The sequence below is a fragment of the Rhinoderma darwinii genome, chromosome 4 (genome assembly GCF_050947455.1).
Source record: "Rhinoderma darwinii isolate aRhiDar2 chromosome 4, aRhiDar2.hap1, whole genome shotgun sequence".
Taxonomy (NCBI): Eukaryota; Metazoa; Chordata; class Amphibia; order Anura; family Rhinodermatidae; genus Rhinoderma; species Rhinoderma darwinii.
In genome coordinates this window covers 351,122,116-351,141,588 of record NC_134690.1, presented here as the reverse complement: position 1 = coordinate 351,141,588, position 19,473 = coordinate 351,122,116, and the positions used below count along the sequence as shown (strand labels likewise).

At 41.3% G+C, this 19,473-nt stretch overlaps 1 protein-coding gene across 1 annotated transcript; it reads right to left on the bottom strand.

Moving 5' to 3' along the window:
- Nucleotides 1-887: 887 nt before the first annotated feature.
- On the bottom strand, nucleotides 888-19,360 carry POLR3F (RNA polymerase III subunit F). The gene is made up of 9 exons (XM_075862956.1): nucleotides 19,188-19,360; nucleotides 17,018-17,135; nucleotides 14,201-14,268; nucleotides 12,180-12,247; nucleotides 11,742-11,854; nucleotides 10,303-10,446; nucleotides 6,170-6,277; nucleotides 3,590-3,781; nucleotides 888-1,296 (listed from the first exon to the last, which is right to left on the bottom strand). The coding sequence occupies exons 1-9, from the start codon at nucleotides 19,241-19,243 to the stop codon at nucleotides 1,219-1,221; spliced, it is 945 nt and encodes a 314-aa protein (XP_075719071.1). The 5' UTR covers nucleotides 19,244-19,360; the 3' UTR covers nucleotides 888-1,218.
- Between the last annotated feature and the right edge of the window lie 113 nt (nucleotides 19,361-19,473).

The following is a 19,473-nucleotide window of genomic DNA, read 5'->3' as shown; positions in this document are numbered from 1 at the left end:
AATCCCGCCTAAGTCTGATGCTATCAATGTTTATTTCTGTGCTAAAATTTCAATAAACACCCCTAATAGAAGATATTGCATCAAATAATAGAAAACTATATCTTAAAGAGGCTCTGTCACCAGATTTTGCAACCCCTATCTGCTATTGCAGCAGATCGGCGCTGCAATGTAGATTACAGTAACGTTTTTATTTTTAAAAAACGAGCATTTTTGGCCAAGTTATGACCATTTTTGTAGTTATGCAAATGAGGCTTGCAAAAGTCCAAGTGGGTGTGTTTAAAAGTAAAAGTCCAAGTGGGCGTGTATTATGTGTGTACATCGGGGCATTTTTAATACTTTCACTAGCTGGGCGCTCTGAAGAGAAGTAACATCCTCTTCTCTTCAGAACGCCCAGCTTCTGACAGTGCAGATCTGTGACGTCACTCACAGGTCCTGCATCGTGACGGCCACATCGGCACCAGAGGCTACAGTTGATTCTGCAGCAGCATCAGCGTTTGCAGGTAAGTCGATCTTTTACTTTTAAACACACCCACTTTGACTTTTGCAAGCCTCATTTGCATAACTACAAAAATGGTCATAACTTGGCCAAAAATGCTCGTTTTTTAAAAATAAAAACGTTACTGTAATCTACATTGCAGCGCCTATCTGCTGCAATAGCAGATAGGGGCTGCAAAATCTGGTGACAGAGCCTCTTTAAACATCAGATAGGGGAAACCAGGCGACCTGACAGATCTGCTTAAAATTACATAAAAATCTTAGGCATCCCAAGACAAAGCACATCATACGGACAATGTGGTGACCTGTAAATTTGGAAGGATAAGACATATACGTCTCACCAATTCTGGAGCCCAAACATACTTTCCAAAATCAGGAGACTTAGGACTAAGTGAGAGTGAAGATATAATGTAAATTTATTAACACTTATTTATCAAGCAATGACATGCCTGCTTTGCAAATAAGATTCAAGGCATTATTCCCGGCATTTTCCTCCCATGCATACATTCTAACACCGAGTACGAATGAAGAACGGAATGAATTAAATAAAAACTGCATTGCTCCTCTGCGGAGACCTTTACCCTCAATTTTTCATCAAATACCAAATATAATAAAATACTAAAATAAATATATTTAGTCCAGTCAAACGTTCAATTCAGTGTTGATCCATCCAAGTTGACCATCTAGTAATATACGGTTAGATTTTCACATAAGAAGGCTTCATTAATATTCCATCCACTCTGTCATGTATATACAATTAGATGGAGATATCTCACCACCTTCATGACAATCATGAAATACCTAGTATAAGAAAAGAAAAAGCGTAAAAGAGAAAAGAAAAAAAACATGGGTGACAACTAGATACGAGTAAGGCCTCATGCACACGGCTGTAGCTGTGTGCGCGGTCAGTGATTACGGCACCAACAGGCCGCAGAGTGTCATCCACGGGCCGTCCGCAATTCACGGACCATTCACACATTGATTTCAATGAGCCCAGACCGCAAATCTGGACCGTCCAATTTTCTTGCGGTCTGGGCTCCGTGCAAAAAAACAGACAGTGGAAACCACGGTCGTATACATTGGCCCATAGGTTAGCATGTGTTTTATACTATTCGCAATTGGGGATAGTATACGGCTGCAAATGCAGGGCCGTGTGCAGGAGGCCTTAATGGTTCAAAATCTTAAACATGGCCGCCGACTTTCCATGCAATTTATAGTACTGGTATCCTTTTATATAGATGAAGAACTGTTGGGCCACCTTAGGCACCAGTGTTCCCTGGTGTGACTTCTACCTCTGCACCGTATGTACTTCTATCCCTGAAAATGCACACAGTGATGTCACTGCATAGGAATAATAAACGTTGTCACAGTACAAGGATTATAAAAGGAGTGAAGTCATAGGAAAGGGTGATAGCATTTAGCGGTGTCATTCCTGTGTGCAAAGGACCACAGAAGTCTCTGCAGAGATAATAGACACAGCATTATAATAGATAAAGAATGCACAGAGTGATGTCACAGCACAGAGAAAACAAAAGCTATTACTTCTTGTGGCAGAGTGGCCATTGCAACTCCTCAGACATTAGGGCCCAAGTGTGGCTGCAACTTCTGCACATCCCAGAGTTACTCTTTCCTAGTCACAACCAATATGGCCATTATTATAATACACAAACGGATAATTATCCGCCTATCCTAGTTTTCCGGCACTGCAATTTTCCCGAGATATAATGTGGTGCATCCCCAAATACATATTGAGTGGCAATCCCTATAGGCTATGTGCACCTTTAATTTTTTTTAATAAAAAGGTCAGTGTGATTAGTGCAACTTTATAAATACTTTTTTGTTAAAAATTATGTTTACTTTGGAGATACAGCTGCTCTGTATTCTCTATACAGAGCAGCTGTATAGTTCGCTATGACCTAAAACTTCTTCCTGTCAAATTTGACGGAGCCGCCAACGGAGGCTCTGACGTTAGTGTGACCTGAGCCTTACATTTACTAGTGTTTTTTTATGGCTTCCAGGTTTAGGATAATGATACAATGTAACAGCAACACACTTTATACAATATCACAATAAGTGAGTGTTCACATGCTTAGCAAAAAACATCTGAAAATACGGAGCTATTTTCAAGGGGAAACAGCTTCCGATTTTCAGATGTTTTGTAATCAACTCACGTTTTTCGTGGCGTTTTTTACGGCCGTTTTTGGAGCTGGTTTTCTATCAATCAAAAACGGCTCAAGAAGTGACATGCACTTTTTCGCGGGCGTCATTTTACACGCTGTTTTGCAAAAATGAGGCGTAAAAAAACGCACTGCCAGAACAGAACGCCGTGTTTCCCATTGAGATCAATGGGCAGATGTTTGGAGACGTTCTGCTTCAGATCTTTCAGCCGTTTACGGCCCGAAAAACGGCCGAAGATAAGCCGTGTGAACATACCCTAAGGATTATATCTCCAAGAGCTCTTTCAGATGAACGCTTTTCACGTCAGGGTGCTGTCCAAGTGGACTATACCTGGACTGAACACTGACCCATTATAGTTAAGGTTCCAATTCAGATGTTAGTTTTTTTTTTTACAGAGCATTTGTCCGTGCTGAAAAAATTGCAGCATGCTGTTTTTCACACAGGAATGTTCCCTAGAAGTTAATGGTTCTGTGTGAAAAACAGTCGCCATCCGATCCGACTTTTATGGACGATTGTCTGGAGACACTTTAGAAGTGAAACCAGAAAGCGGAGGCAGAGCACTGTGGTCCTGAATATAAGAAATGGTCAGAAGCCAAAAATATGCATGAAAAAAAATATCTCACAATGCTTTCTATACTATAAGCAATAGAAAATGGCGTTTCTTCGGTCATGTGACCATACTGGGGGTGTTTTCCGTGGGTTGGGACAATTGAGGACATTCTGTTTTTTTTCTCCAAAGGCAAATCGCAAAAAAAATAAAAATAAAAAAGTGATGCAAAACAATCTGTTTTTTTTTTTTACAGACTGAACGAGTTTTAAATACCACTCATCTGAATAACCCCTCATATTAATAAAAAAAACAAAAAACATACAAGGCTCTGGGACACCCACTCCAATAAGGAGAAGGTTTACTTACCGGACACAGACCACAGGGTGTGCGCATTAAGCCTGCTGGCTGTATGATTGGGTTCACTGCTCTAAAAAGCTTCATCTGTCCGTCCACACTGCCCACTGTCCCCTCTTTAGCGGCAATTATGGTCATCTCTACTTTCCCATCATAAATTAATGTATTCAGGATGGTTTCTATGTCTTCCATTGATAGTTCAACCTAACACAGAACAACAATTACTTGTAAACAGCAGCTAAAAAAAAACAAAAACCAAAATGTAACAATAAGCTGACCTTAGGTGAAGTACAATTTATGGAAAACATGCATGTAATAAATAGAATACCTTTGCAGAATTATATTTTTAAAAGGGTACCTAAACTTTAAAAAAACTTTTGACATGTCATAATGACATGTCAGAAGTTTTGATCAATGGGGGTCCGAACACTGAGAACCCCACCGATCACTAAAACAAAGCAGCAGAAGCCGAGCAAGCGTTGTACGGACTCATAAAATTTCTACATCGCTCAGAGCAAAGCCTATCAGATACGAAGAGGCACAGCGTTAACCTGAGCGCTTCTACCGCTTCGCTTTTAGTGAACGGTGAGGGTCTCAGTGCTCTGACCCCCACCGATCAAAACTTATGACATCTCACTAGGACATGTCAAAAGTTTTTTAAAAGTCTAGTTACACTTTAAGGTATGTTCACCTGGCTTATTTTCAGCCGTTTTTCGGGCCGTTAACCCCCCCCCCTGAAAAACGGATAAAAATACGGAGGCTGAACGCCTCCAAACATCTGCCCATTGATTTCAATGGGAAAAAGAGCGTTTCGTTCCCACGTGGCATATTTTTACACGCCCGTTTGTAAAAACGGCGCGTAAAAAAACACCCCATAAAAGTGCATGTCACTTCCTGAGCTGTTTTTGGAGCCCTTTTTAATTGTCTCAATAGAAAAACAGCTCCAAAAATGGCCATAATAAAACGCATCAAAAAACGCTAGATTCATAAAAAACGGCTCTGTATTTTACGGCCATTTTTCGTTTGCCGTGTGAACATACCATTAAAGTGTAGATCCAGTTTGTTAGAGATCAAATAACCCTGCAAGAAATTTAATTCCTTTACTGCAAATGCCATTAGAATAAAGGTGCTGTTTATGGCAGCCTGTGTTTTGTAAATGAACTGCTTACATAGGCCATCACAATACATGTGGTCCAGTGTTCATTCTAATCAGGTCACATGGTGTAATTTTTTTTTTTATTTTTTTTTTACAAATGCCATCTTTAAAGTCTTTCCTACCCAAAGAGAAGCTTAGCGGCCACATGTCTGTAAGAATCTACCAAACGCCTGTGTAGGGAAAGGGAATTAAAAATCGACAAACACATTTTCTGGGGTGAGAAAAACTAATGTGTCGATGAGGTAACAGAAATAGCTGCTACTATGGGGAAACTATACTGTAACGGCAAATACTGGGATTAAAAAGCCTAAGGAACACATATAAGCTACGCAACAACCTATTCTATTCTTCAATTATTACACGAATGCCGCTTCACCTCCAAAGAGTAAGGCCAGACGTAGCAGATCATTTCTACTGCAGTTTTTAGCATGCATCCCCAAAAAATCCATGGAAAAATTAGTTATTTAGTATTTGCTGCTGATTTCACCGTATGTATTGCAGTTCGGATTTTTTCCGCTACATGTGGATGGAATTTTGAAAACCCTTTCCACTTGTATCGTGCTGCAGATTAGTGCTGCGCGGAATCCACACTGAAAATCTGCAGCACACCAGCTGTGTCTGGCCTTACCATTAAAGGGGTTTTTCCATCTTGGACATTTATGGTATATCCACAGGATATGCCATAAATGTTCAATAGATGCAGGTCCTACCAATCTAAAAAATGGGGCTCCCTAAAACCCGTTCTACCCTACTCAGCTCCCGCTGCTTCTCGGCCAATTCCGGATTAGGTGGTCGGGAGTTACAGAAACCGCATAGCACGGTGAGCTACACGGTTTCCAGAACTCGGGAGATACGGAAAAAAAACCAAAAAAATAAAAATAAAAATCGCAGTTCGCCATGCTACGCTGTTTCCATGACTCACATTTACTTCTATAGGAGTTATAGAAACAGCTTAGCTCAGCTGTTTTTGAAACTCCCGACCACCTAATAAGGAAGTGGCCGGGAAACAGCTGGAGCCGAGCAAGGATGGTGGGGTATAGGGGGCCCCGTTCTAGAGATAGTTGCGGGTCCCACATCTATCAGACATTTATGGCATATCTTGCGGATATGCCATAAATGTCAAAAATGGGAAAACCCCTTTAAGTGCTCCACTTTGGACAATGCCTTTTTGTTAGCAGGGTGCCCATATGATAAGCTGATCGGTGTCATCTCCTGCTAGGACTTCGGCGATCAACTGTAATCTGTAGGGTAACACAGTGGAAACGAAGAAATGGGCTGTCTGTGTAATGCATGGATGTGTTGGGTCGTCGTGACAGGGATCTATACCCTCATCAATAGATAAGGGTCTCCTGTTCATGACCCTTATTAACTCGACAACAGGGTATTTAATAAATGGGTTTTCTAAACCAGACAGCCCCTTTAATGTAGAATCTTACCTTGCTAATGCCCAGCTCACAGATATATTTCCAGACTTCGTGTGATGAGGCAAATGAGCTGTTCCTCTGGATCATGGGGTTTTGTTTACCGTCTCTAGCAGCTTCTGCCTGTTACAAGCGATAGACAATACTGTAAGTTTTCATGTAAAGCTGAACCACAGGAGACAACCATGTGCTCCTTCCATATGTGAGAAAAACACTTCTGATTACTAATAATTAAATTCATTACACTAATTTAATTTAAACATGTTTTAACATGTTAAAGGGGTAATCCACTTTTAGGAAATTAATGTTATTTTTTTGTATAATGAAAAGTAAAAAAATGTTCCAATATACTTTCTGTATTAATTCTTCAGTTTTCAAAATGCAGGTGCACAGCTCGTTACAGTTACAGTATGTGTATCAGAGTTGTGTCTTCTAACGATCCCAGCACCCGTGTGTCCGTCACATGACCATGGACAGAGTTTTACTGAAACCATGAATTCCTAATGAACAACAACAAGCTGAGATCTTAAAAACCCATGAGGAATTTAGACAAATTGTAATTTGTTTGATTATATAAAAAAAAAAACAAAAACAAAGAAAAACAAAAACCCCTTTAAATAGAATTGTATTATACAAACTATAGGACTCATGTGCAAAGTGTAAATATGTATTAAGGGCCTGTTCACATCAGCGTTGGCTTTCCGTTCCGGGGGTTCCGCCGGAGGTTTCCGTCAGGTGAACCCCGCAACGGAAAATCAAACTGAAACCACAGCTTCCGTTTCCATCACCATTGATATCAATGGTGATGGAAACATTGCTAATGATGTCCGTTCGTCACCATTCCGGCAGGTTTCCGTTTTTCCGACGTTACAGCGCAGTCGACTGCAGAGGCTCATATATATATATATATATATATATATATATATATACATACATATACACACACACACACACACACACATATATATATATATATATACATACACACACACATATATATATATATATACATATATACACACACACACACACACACACATATATATATACACATATACACACACATATATATATATATATATATATATACATATACACACACACATATATATATACACATACACACACACACACACATATATATATACACATACACACACACACACACATATATATATATACACATATACACACACACATATATATATATACATATACACACACACACACACACACACACATACATATATACATATACACACACACACACACATACATATATACATATACACACACACACACACATACATATATATATATATATATATATACATACACACACACACACATATATATACATATACACACACACACACACACAGAGACATATATCAGCAAAATCCAAATGAGGCAGCACTCCGATATTAGTGAAAAAGATTGAAGATCTGTTTCACCAAACAAAACGTTTATATATATGTATATATCTATTTATTTATTTATTGAGTACTACATAGTTACATAGTTTGTACAGTTGAAAAAAAGACACATGTCCATCAAGTTCAACCAAGGGATGGGAAAGGGGAAGTAACACATTGGAGCTAATATTTTTTTGTTCTAGGAAATTATCTAAGCCTTTTTTAAAGCCATCTACTGTCCCTGCTGTGACCAGCTCCTGCGGTAGGCTATTCCATAGATTCACAGTTCTCACAGTAAAGAAGGCTTGTCGCCTCTGCAGGTTGAACCTTTTTTTCTCCAGACGGAGGGAGTGCCCCTTGTTTTATGAGGGAGTTTCACATGGAACAGGATCTCACCATATTTTTTGTATGTGCCATCAATATATTTATATAAATTCATCATGTCCCCCCTTAGTCGTCTTTTTTCAAGGCTAAATAGGTTTAATTCTTCTAATCTTTCCTCATAACTTAGATTCTCCATGCCCCTTATTAGCTTCGTCGCTCTTCTTTGTATTTTTTCCAACTCCAGGGCATCCTTTCTATGAACTGGAGCCCAGAACTGGACTGCATATTCTAGATGAGGCCTCACTAATGCTTTGTAAAGTGGTAATATTACATCCCGGTCCCGTGAGTTCATGCCTCTTTTAATACATGACAATATCTTGCTGGCTTTTGAAGCAGCTGATTGACACTGCATGCTGTTATTGAGTTTATGATTTACAAGTACACCCAGATCCTTCTCAACAAGTGACTCCCCCAGTGTAGCTCCCCCTAGGACATGTGATGCATGCAGATTGTTGGTACCCAGATGCATAACTTTACATTTATCTACATTAAACCTCATTTGCCCAGTGGATGCCCAAACACGGTTTGTTTAAATCTGCCTGCAATTCACAAACATCTTCCATAGTCTGAACTATATTACATAGCTTGGTGTCATCTGCAAAAATAGAAATCGTGCTATTAATCCCAATTACAAACTATACTTTCTAAACCTATACTGTGTATGTATAAACAGAGAAATGGTGACCTGGCTTAAACCCGCTCTGTAAATGTGCAATGACTCTTAGCGGCTAAAAGGGGCATGGCTAAGCAGTTGCCATACGCAGACAAATGTACTGCAATTTGACCTGAAAAAGGACTGAATACATATACAAGTATTAAAACTCAAACAAAAATGTTGTGCCGAAGACTCTGCTTGTACATGACAAGCTATTACCTTTACAAATAGATTCACAAAGTTTCACTTGCATCCAGCAAATAGCCTCTATAAGATGCCTATGAGAAGTAAGGACAGCGGAAGTAGAGAACACCCTGTACAATACTCCCAAACGGTTTGCTACTTCTTCAGTCCCTGTGCAAAGGACTGTCATGCAACGGCTCTCCTCTGATCAGAGGTGGCAGACGTTCTTATGACAGTGGCACTTTAAAATGCATGTGTCCTGAGACAGTGTAAAGATCCTACCAATCAGCAGTGGCACTGGAGCAAGTGGCACTGCAGCTTTAATAAGTGTTAAAGGAGTATTCCGGTTACTTTAAATTGGACATGTCATACATCTCTACAAAATATATAAGTCTCAAATTAGTTTGAATAAGCCATTTAGCATCGTTCTGTCAGTATAAAAATAACTTTATAATAGCCTAATCTAGTTGTTTGGCCTTCATTACTAATAGCTACGACCTGTAGTCTCTGGTCGTGCATGCGCGTTCAGTGCATCTTTATTCGCAACGCAGTAATCCATGTGACCCACAAATGCGTACGGTTACTCTCATTAGCGTGCATGTGACGTTTCCGCTGGACTTCTGCCATATACCCAGTTTCGAGCCATCCTATTGGTGCGCAACCTCCTGAATGTCCGCCCCGTTCATTGCCTTCATTTTATTCCTCAGTGCTCGCGCTCCCTACCCAGATTGTATATACAGGAACGATGCGCCATACACACAGGGCTGACGAGCGCCATACACACAGGGCTGACGAGCGCCATACACACAGGGCTGACGAGCGCCATACACAGTGTTGATGAGGGTTACATACAGGGATTTGTCATGTCATTTTACATTTTGTCAGTGTTGCATAGATGAGGACGCATTGAAAAATTAGGAAACTTGGCAGGAACTTGGATTCCTGGGCTCCAGTAGGCTTATAGCATCAAATCAATAGAAGGGGCTTTGATGAAGAAGTCTTCTGAAGGACACTTGCTGACAGTCAAAAAACACTCACCAACTTTACTAGGTGATGCAGGATGCTGTGGATGCCATCGACTACAATAGATGTTTAGATCACGAGACTCTCCGCTTCTAACCAATGAGTGAGCAGAGAATCTTGTGAACGCACAAACAGACTGATTTGTGCGGCGGGGTATGATGGGATATGTAGGCAATGAGGTCACGTGGTAACAGCGGCGGCGCCATGTTCCTTCATTAGGAAAGATCATCGCTGTATGGAGCAGTTGGAGAGGAAAATAAGGTGGAGGCGGCATAGAAGCACAGCCACACGTATTGGATTAAAGAGGTTAGAGGTGAACAATAAATTTGCGTTTTTTGTTTTTTTTAAATAGCCGGTAACCGAAATATCCCTTTAAATTCTTAAATACAAATACGGAGAATATTTGAATTATGATGGCTATGTATTAGACACTTAGAAGCTAACGACATACAAGAAGTATTTCATCCTCATGAATAATGCAAAGTTACCTTGTTTTGCAAGAATTTAAAACTTTGCTGGTTTAAAACTTCCACGAACTCGGATTCAAAGTCTTGGTCACTATACCATGCACCACCAGTCACTGAACGGTCAGGTTGTACATTATACAGCATGTATACCTTCTTTTTTGAAGCCTAGAGAGGAACAAACAGACAATTAATTACATTGAAAAAAAAAAGAGGTCATCACACTTTATATATCAGTCAAATGTCCTAATTGTATCCCTAAGGTACAAAACGGGAACAACAAATGTACATGTGTCTCCACGTGGCCAATCACGGCCTGCTATGGCGATGTTTTAGCCACGCCGACATCACATCATGCAAAGTGATGTCCTTACATTTAGTTTGCATACAAGATGGCCTGGCAGCAGGAACGGTGGGAACGGTGCAGAGTAAAATCTCACAACTGTTTTTGGACATTTTCAGTATATTAAACTTTGTTATTAGATTCCGTAAAACCCCTTTATCTTATTTTATAAATACTGGCTGCATAAACTTTTCTTTTTTTGATTCTCTGAGACAAGTAATTTTACATTTTGCTATTTCCTTTAAATTAATGTTTGCAAAGTTTAGAGGGTTTTTCTTATTTCATAAAGTAAAGGCATATTGCTGGGATATGCCATCACTTTCTGATCTGAGGAAGTCTGACCTCTGGGACCCCCACACATCCTGAGAACGAAGAGGACACAGCATTGGTTAAGTGTTGTGTCCCCTTTAGAGCGGTGCTCTAGGCCACCCTCTGTGCAGGGTACTGTAGCAGAGTCCACTCAAGTGAAGGTCCTTGCATAGTCAGTGGTCGAATGTGCTGCTGTGCGGGGAAAACTTTGAAGGAGCGCAGAGCTAAACCAGCACTGCAGCCCCTTTGTTTTCAAAATAGGTGAAAGTCGAACCTCTGAAAGTGATGGTAGATCTTTGCGACATGCCAAATTTGTGAGTTGGGAAAACCCTGTTAAAAGGGTGGTATCTGAAGAAAAAATTAACATTGCTTTTAATAGAAATGTAACGCACTTCCCAATAAGAATGGAGGAGCGGTCATGTGATCCTGGAAGTTAAGGAGTTTTGCGATGGGTCGTCACAGCTGCCTCATGCTCCTGTAAGTGCAGCACTGTTTTCCTTGGCCTTCCACCCCCTCTGAAGTACGCCGTCCTGCAGCTTTACCCCACCTAACTAGTGATACACGGACACATAAGGAGGAGGCAGTTCCCTGTGACGACACATCACAGCTTTCTGAAAACCTACTAAACTACATGACTGCTCCTCCGTTCTGGCGATTGGGCATCTTTGCTAATAGAAAGTAATTAGTATGCGATGACATTTATATTAAAAGAGTCATGTCATGTTTTGTATCTCCGGACAAAAAAAAAAAAAAAGTCATGTACCAATGACAAACCAGAAAGTCCCTACGTAAGAACAACAGGACTTCTTACCGCTACTGACTTGACAGCTTTAATGAGTTTCTTGCTTTCCATGTTCTTCAGGATTTTGTTGATCTCAGTAAGTGGAAGATTGCTTTTATATCGTATATCTCTGCTCCATATTCCTAGGAAAAGCAGGCACATTAATACATATTAGAACATAAAACTCAATGACAAACATTAGCAGCACATTTGTTCTTGTGAATCCGTAGGTCCCCACCAATGTTAGGTCCTAACATATATCTCTATGACATGTTAGAAGCCACCAAACATCGGAATGCTATAACACTATAGAATACTAGAATACTATTAACTATACTTGCTGATCATCCTGCAGATACAGAAAAGTTTATGCGCATTGAACATAGTAAAGGCACAGATTGTTAATCGTATACGGAGTTCAATACTTTTTGCGCACAATTGTACAGAAATTATCATAGTAAATCATACCTTTATTGCCAGCGTCTTCAATTATTTGATATACTAACTTTTCCGTGTTGTCAGAACCCTTCATTTTACTGTACACCAGGAAATAAGGATAAAAAAACAAACAAAAAAAAAACAACACATTAACAAGGTCATTAATTTAAAAAATATTATTAATGTGAACTATGGAGGTGGGTGTGGAAAAAACTGGAAAGATTCAATGACTCCATAGTAAATCAGACATTGAATCATGAAACACCAAGATAAAGTATTAAAAAAAAAAAAATCCCAACTTTTTATTTTGCCAGGCCTCATGCACACAGATGTTTTATGGATCTGTAATACAGCACCTATAGAAATCTATGGACCCACTTTTTACTTTCATATGGTTCTGATTTCAGAAATATTTTTTTTTTTTACCATATCCCATGGAATGTTATCGTCCATTAGAGCCATTGCTTAAAGGGGAGAATAGGTGACCATAGGTACTTCATGTTCTGCAGTACACACTATTTTTTCCCATACATGAGCCCTACACTGTATTTAATTATTGTGCCATGGTCGGTATTACACATTCTGTAAAGTTATCTCTGATGCTAGGAGTCCCTGCCTCTCTGGGGAACTACTGTTCCTGTACTGAAAACATGATTACAGTACGGGACAGTTTTCGTTCAGCGAGGCAGGGACACCTAGCGCCATAGATACCTATGATGCTAGGAGCCCGGCTCCCTGCACTTCGGTCTGGGAAATGCGTCCGACATACGGACCGTATATCGCGGACAGAACTCGTGTGAATCCGGCCTATGTATCAGAGCTATGTCTTCTAACGATCTCAGCACCTGTGTGTCCATCACATGACCATGGACAGAATTTTATCCACTGGAAGTAAACAATGAGTGTTCCAACTGAAGGACAATAAACAGATCTTGAATAACTTGAGGAATTAATACAGAAATTATATTGGAAAATAGTAGAACTTCTAATTATAAAAAAAAAAAAAAAACAATAACATTAATTTACTGAAACCTGAGAACCCCTTGAATGTCACTATTACTGCAAACTACTATTTTCTCCTAAACGTACATGCAAAAAATTTTTGCAGCGATCTGTAGCAAAAACAATGATAGATTGTTTGTACTATGTGTTATGGGAAATTGCCAGTAAGATTGTAGCGATAATGACCGGTATTCCAGAAAAATTAAAAAATATTAGCACCTACGGAACAGGGTTCAAATAGTTGTAAATGTCATAAGGGTTAATCAATGGTTTCAGACAAATGCACACGATGCATATTACGTGCAGATTTTGCCGCACTGATATACTGCGAAAAATTTGCAGCGTAATACAGTATCGGCAAAGTGATTTCAAGTAATCTCATCTACCCACCGTTGCACAATTTTTAAATTGACCTGCGCTGCAGATTTTAAAATCTGCAGCATGTCAATTTATCTTGCGTTGCTGCCTCAGAATTGCATCTGGCGAGTTTTAAAAAAAAAACCCCAAAAAAACGCATTCAAATCTGCAGCATAAAATCCGCACCTGTTTCTGCAAATTGTAAAATCTGCACCCTGCGTTTCTCTGCGGTTTTGATGCAGATTTCCCACATCAAATTACGCTTAGTGTGCATATAGCCTCACTGTAATGTATGATTTTGCCCTGACATCTAGTGGACAACATAAACATTTTTAACTTTAACAGCTTTGTTCACCTTCATTCCTTGTCAGCTCATACGGTGAATCGCGGAGACACTTGAATAGGAGAAGGCTGTAATACTGTGAACCGCGGCTACAACGGTGTCGGCAATTCACAGTACGAGCAGGTTGAAATAAAGGGGTCAAAACAGCTGATCGGCGGGGGGGGGGGGGTGTGCCGGAAGTCAGACCCCGACCGATCAGGTATTGATGGCCTATCCTGAAAACAGACCATCAATTTCTTAGGATGGACAAGCCCTTTAATGCAAAACAAAAACTATATAAAAAAATAAAAGTATTTTTTCACACACAAGAAAATGCCATCACACAAGAATTAAAGTCAACAATCCTCACCTAGCAGTTTGCGTGTCCTTCATCCTGTACAAAAGGCCAGTGCCACTTTTAAGCAGATCCAACTGACCCTAGATAGGTACACAAACATTTGTTCCGTCAATCAAGTACTAATAAGACAGAATAAAAAAAATATGAACTATTCTTAAAGGGTAACTAAACTTTTCAAATACGTCTGACATGTCATAGGGACATCAGAAGTTTTGATCGGCGGGGGTCTGACAGCGAGACCCCCATCAATTGCTAAAATGAAGCTGCAGAAGCGCTAGGTGAGCGCTGTGCCGCTTCGTTTCTGATCAGCTTTTCTTGGAAAGCCGAGCAGTTTGCGTACGGGCTCATAGACTTTCTATTGTCCATACACCGTTACCTCGGCTTTCCGAAAAAAAGACGATCAGGAACGAAGGGGCACAGCGCTCACCTAGCGCTTCTGCAGTTTCATTTTAGAGATTGGTGGGGTCCTCAGTGCAGAGAACCCCACCAATCAAAACTTCTGATGTCACTATGACGAGGGATGTCACGATACCAGAATTTGGACTTCGATACCGATACTTCATTTAGTATTGCGATTTCGATACCAATTTCGATACTTTGCCAACAGTAATAAAAAAAAATAAGAATTCTTCCGTTTTCTGATGTGAGGCGCGAGGTGTGATGAATTTTGAACGCGCGTCAAATTAATAGTAATTAATCCCATCATGTTTCTCAGTCATAATGGGTTAACGTGCGAGTTACATGATGGGGTTAATTACTATTAATGTGAGGAACATGGAGGTTAAATTCATCGCGCCTCACATTAATAAGTGATAGAAAGCAGTGTTTATTTCATTTTTTTTACAGCGTACACATCATAAATGATGCAAAAAAATTGTTGTGTGCGCCATTACTGAATGTGTGAATATTTTATGTATTGAGACTTATTATAATGTTTATTGTAAAAAAGGTGAATGTGTATTTTTTTTTTAAATGTAACAATACTTTGTTTTTACTTTATTTTTAAACTTTAATGTACTGACATATATCAGATATGTGCCAGTACATTAACCTGTGGACGGATAGCACACAGGCTGTTGTTAGGACATACCTCAGTATGCCCTAACAACAAGAAATATGGTAAGACAGCCCTGGGGTCCGTCAATAGACCCTGGGCTGTCTGCCCATATATGGTATGGCCCTCGATCGCATCACAGGAATTCCCTGTGATGCGATCCAGGGGCATCCCCCTTCTCATTTTCTCCTGAATGCTGCAGTCCGCTGTGATCGCAGCATTCAGGGAAATAACGGCGGAGATGAGAGGTTTCTCTGATCTCCGCCGTTATAGAGCGGGGCTGCGGCTGTGTAATACAGCCATTGCCCCGCTCCTGACAGGAAGTGCGCGCACGGTCAGCATGAGGAGATGCGGCCGGCGCTGCACTAATGAGAGGCAGTTCAGGCACTGGAGACAGAACATGGGGGTGTTTTGCAGTGCGCCCGCCATGTTCTGTCTTCAGTGCCGGCAATCATTAGTGAAGCGTTGGCCGCATCGCATCATCCTGACCCCGCGAACTTATCAGGACTCAGGAGCGGGGCTGTGGCTAAATTACACAGCCGCAGCCGCGCTCCCATACATTCATGTATTACTATACTGAGCTGTGCGGCTGCGAAGCTCAGTATCGAAATACAGGAAATAGCGGTATTGAACCATTTAGGGATACACAGTATCGAAGTTTCGATGCACCGTGCATCCCTAACTATGACATGTCTGAAGTATTTTGATAGTTACCCTTTAACATATTGTTCTCTTGATTTACTCCAGCAGCTCACATTGAACGATTTATGCAGCCAGAAGAAGCAGTTGTGAGCCTTCCTGCACGGCTGAGATAAATCAGTTTAAAGAGGCTCTGTCACCACATTATAAGTGCCCTATCTCCTACATAATGTGATCGGCGCTGTAATGTAGATAAGTGTTTATTTTGAAAAACGATCATTTTTTAGCAAATTATGAACAATTTGAGATTTATGCTAATTAGTTTCTTAATAGACAACTGGGCTTTTTCCAACTTTTGACCAAGTGGGCGTTTTGAAGAAAAGTGTATGACGCTGACCAATCAGCGTCATACACTTCTCTCCATTCATGTCCATTTGTACCACAGCACAGCGTGAGCTCGCGAGATAACGATGTGCTGTCACATACACCCACATTAACTTTACTGAAGTGTCTTGAGAGTGAATAGACATTGCCTCCAGCCAGGATGCGAGGTCTATTCACACTCCCGACACTTCAGTAAAGTTTCTGTGGGACTTACACAGAACAGCGTGATCTCGCAAGATCACACTCTGCTGTGTGAATAAAACCACGGGCATCGGATCCATCACCCGCTATTGCTTCCGGAAAACGACGGGTCCAGTGCACAACAGAGACAAACGGAAACCACGGGCACCGGATCCGACACCATTGAAAACAATGGTGATGGAAACGGAAACCTCTGGTTTGCGTTCATGTTAGTGTCTGTTCAGGGCCCTGTTCTGACAGAAACCTCAGACGGAACGTCAGAACGGGACCGCAACGCAGATGTGAACCAAGCCTTAGCTCTTTACAGGCTCTCAGCCTCTGGATGATAGCAATAATGTTTTCATTCACGGATAGCAAACGGATCTTGAAAATAGTGAGGAATTGAAATAAAGCACATAAGAAAGCTGCAGAACGTTTCATTTTACAGTGATGAAGTATTATTTATATAAAACTGGAAACCCTATTTAAGGGATACCTCTGTCTGGTGACACATGGCCTCTAAACCAGCAAAGTTTCTATATGATTAAATAAAAAGTGGTTATAAAACTTACAACCGACAGCAAACGGTTAATCGCCGTAACTCTCTGTTTTGTTTCAATATGAGGCATTTCATTTTGGATAACTTGATCGGTGATTCCATGAGGAAACTGCTGACAGAGCTCAATAATCCTAAAAAAAGACATAAATAAAGCAGGTTCAGTTCTCAGATACAAAAACTATCCTGTAATATCAGAGGTCTCCAATACCAATTATTTAGAGTTAATTTAACATAAAATAAGCAGAAACCATATCTCCTATGAACCACTCACAGTACAACGGGCAAGGAGACGTGTTTGCTGTTCACACGTGGGAGTTTTGGTGCACATATTTGCACTGCGTTAATTAGCCTTGAAGTTAGGCCTCGCTCAGATCTGCATTAAAGGCTCTGTTAGGGGCCTCCATCGAAAATTCGGCTGAAAATACCGGAAACAATAGCGCAGCATGATATGGTATCCAGTAAAACCACAGACCCTGGGACAGAAACCCAATGGAACCCATTAAAGACAATGGGTTCCGTCGGCCACCGGTGGTGTCTATTGTGCAGCGCTTCCAGTATTTCCGTCTTCTGCTCCTCTGATGGAGCAGAACAATGGAAAGCTGAATGAAGGTGTGAACCCAGCCTTAGGCCCCATGCACACGACCGTAAAACCGCAACACTGTTTTACGGACCCATTCAGTTCTATTGGCCGCGGACACCTTTCCGTACCGCTACGGATGAGTGTCCGTGCCATAGAACTGTACCAGGAATTATGGAGCATGTCCTATTTTACGGGCCGTGCTCCCATGCTTTGTATGGGAGCACGGCCTGAAAATGCGGCCGGTCGTGCCCGCAATCGTAACAAGGTGGTGAAATGGTACAGTACGGGGCACGACATACTAGAAGATCCAGCTTGGCCATTTCCCACTGTGGGCAAACGCTTTGCTCTCCTTTTCTGCCCCTCACATCATCATCTCCAAGTTTTCTCCCGCGCATCCCCCATACTCTAGAACGGGCTGTACCAACACATCAGACGCTCCCACCAGCCAATCCTTCACAAGAAACTCGAAAACCCCCCCTCTTCAGAAAAGCTTACAAGCTACAATAACCCTGCAAGCACTACTACCGGAGGAACATCTTCTACCCTCATCTACTCTGTCTCCTTCCCCCTTCACTTGTAGATTGTAAATCCTCGCGGGCAGGGTCTTTTCTTCTGTACCAGTCCGCCATTCATTAAAAGGGTTTCCCTACAAAACACATGTGCACGCTCAGCCAGCGATACATTCATTTCTATGCGACTTCCGGGACTGCGGTCTCCGGCAGCTCCACAGAAATGAATGGAGCGCTGGTCGAGCATGCTCACCAGCACTTCATTCTCATGGAGCAATTCGGGGTACTTTCAGTCCCCCGTTCTCATCACTGGGGATCCCAGTGTTCGGACCCCCAGAGATCACAAATGTGTCCATGTGTTTATGGGAAAACGCCTTTAAGCTCATGGTTATTGTACTTAATTAATGGTGCATTATAATGTGAGAGAATGGAGCAGTCCCTTTTATTACAGATCATCCAGAGAGACTTACATGAAGGCCGGAGACCCACCAGGATGCGCTATATTACTTGTGGTGCTTCACTTTATAGTAGGGAATTGCAGATATAATATTTCCTAATATACTTCTATTACTGGAATATTTGCCAGTGGGCTACAAGGGTCAGTACGCTTTGGGCTTGTAGCCCACCAGACACAAGAAGTCCCAGTGAGCCCCCATGACATTAGTACACTTTACTCCACCAGGAGCAGAATGCCCACAGGTAAACCGCCAGCCATGGATCTGAAGGTACCGCCATGACCCAACCAGCAGGATGAAAAGAGGAAAAAGGAAATGACGGCCCACATAGGTCAGAATCATAGGAGAATGCCAGGGATGCCAGTACAAGGTAATTTGCCAATGTCGTGACTGCTGGAGTTGGGTGAATCCATTCAACAACTTTATGGCTCGTTTACTGAAGTGGATTCACTTCTCTCTACCAATATGATTCATGAACTGTCCACCACAAACCAGTGAAATCAATTAGCTCTGGTTTCCATTTAGTAGATTTACTGACACCCAGTATTAAATCAGCTGTACCCCCATATTGTAACACGTGTCAGTAAGCAGTGCAGCTGTCAGTAAGATATTTCCGGCATGGCCGCAGCAGCAGCGCACCTGTTCTCTATCTCCGCGGCCTCCCCGCCCTCCTGCTTCACTTTCACGTCCGCCATTCTCCAGCACCTCTTCTACGGGATATCCACGCCGTTGTATACCACCATTCACAGCGTCCGCCGTCTCCCCTCTGCGCCTGCGTCAGACTCGCTGAATCCCCGCCAGACATTACGTTTAAGGGCAAACTAATAACACAATAACATTTCATAATCTACTGTTATCTAAAAGGCAGAACAGAACATTTTCACGTGAAATGTTACTGCTAAAAGCCGTTTTCCTGTACAATTAT

Bases quoted from the DNA above. Each gene is read 5' to 3' on its own strand.
- POLR3F (XM_075862956.1), bottom strand. From the start codon at position 19,243: ATGGCGGACGTGAAAGTGAAGCAGGAGGGCGGGGAGGCCGCGGAGATA. The intron at 14,269-17,017 runs GTAAGTTTTATA...GTACCTATCTAG, and splicing joins TTAACCGTTTGCTGTCGGTT to GGTCAGTTGGATCTGCTTAA. The intron at 11,855-12,179 runs GTATGATTTACT...TGCTTTTCCTAG, and splicing joins TGAAGACGCTGGCAATAAAG to GAATATGGAGCAGAGATATA.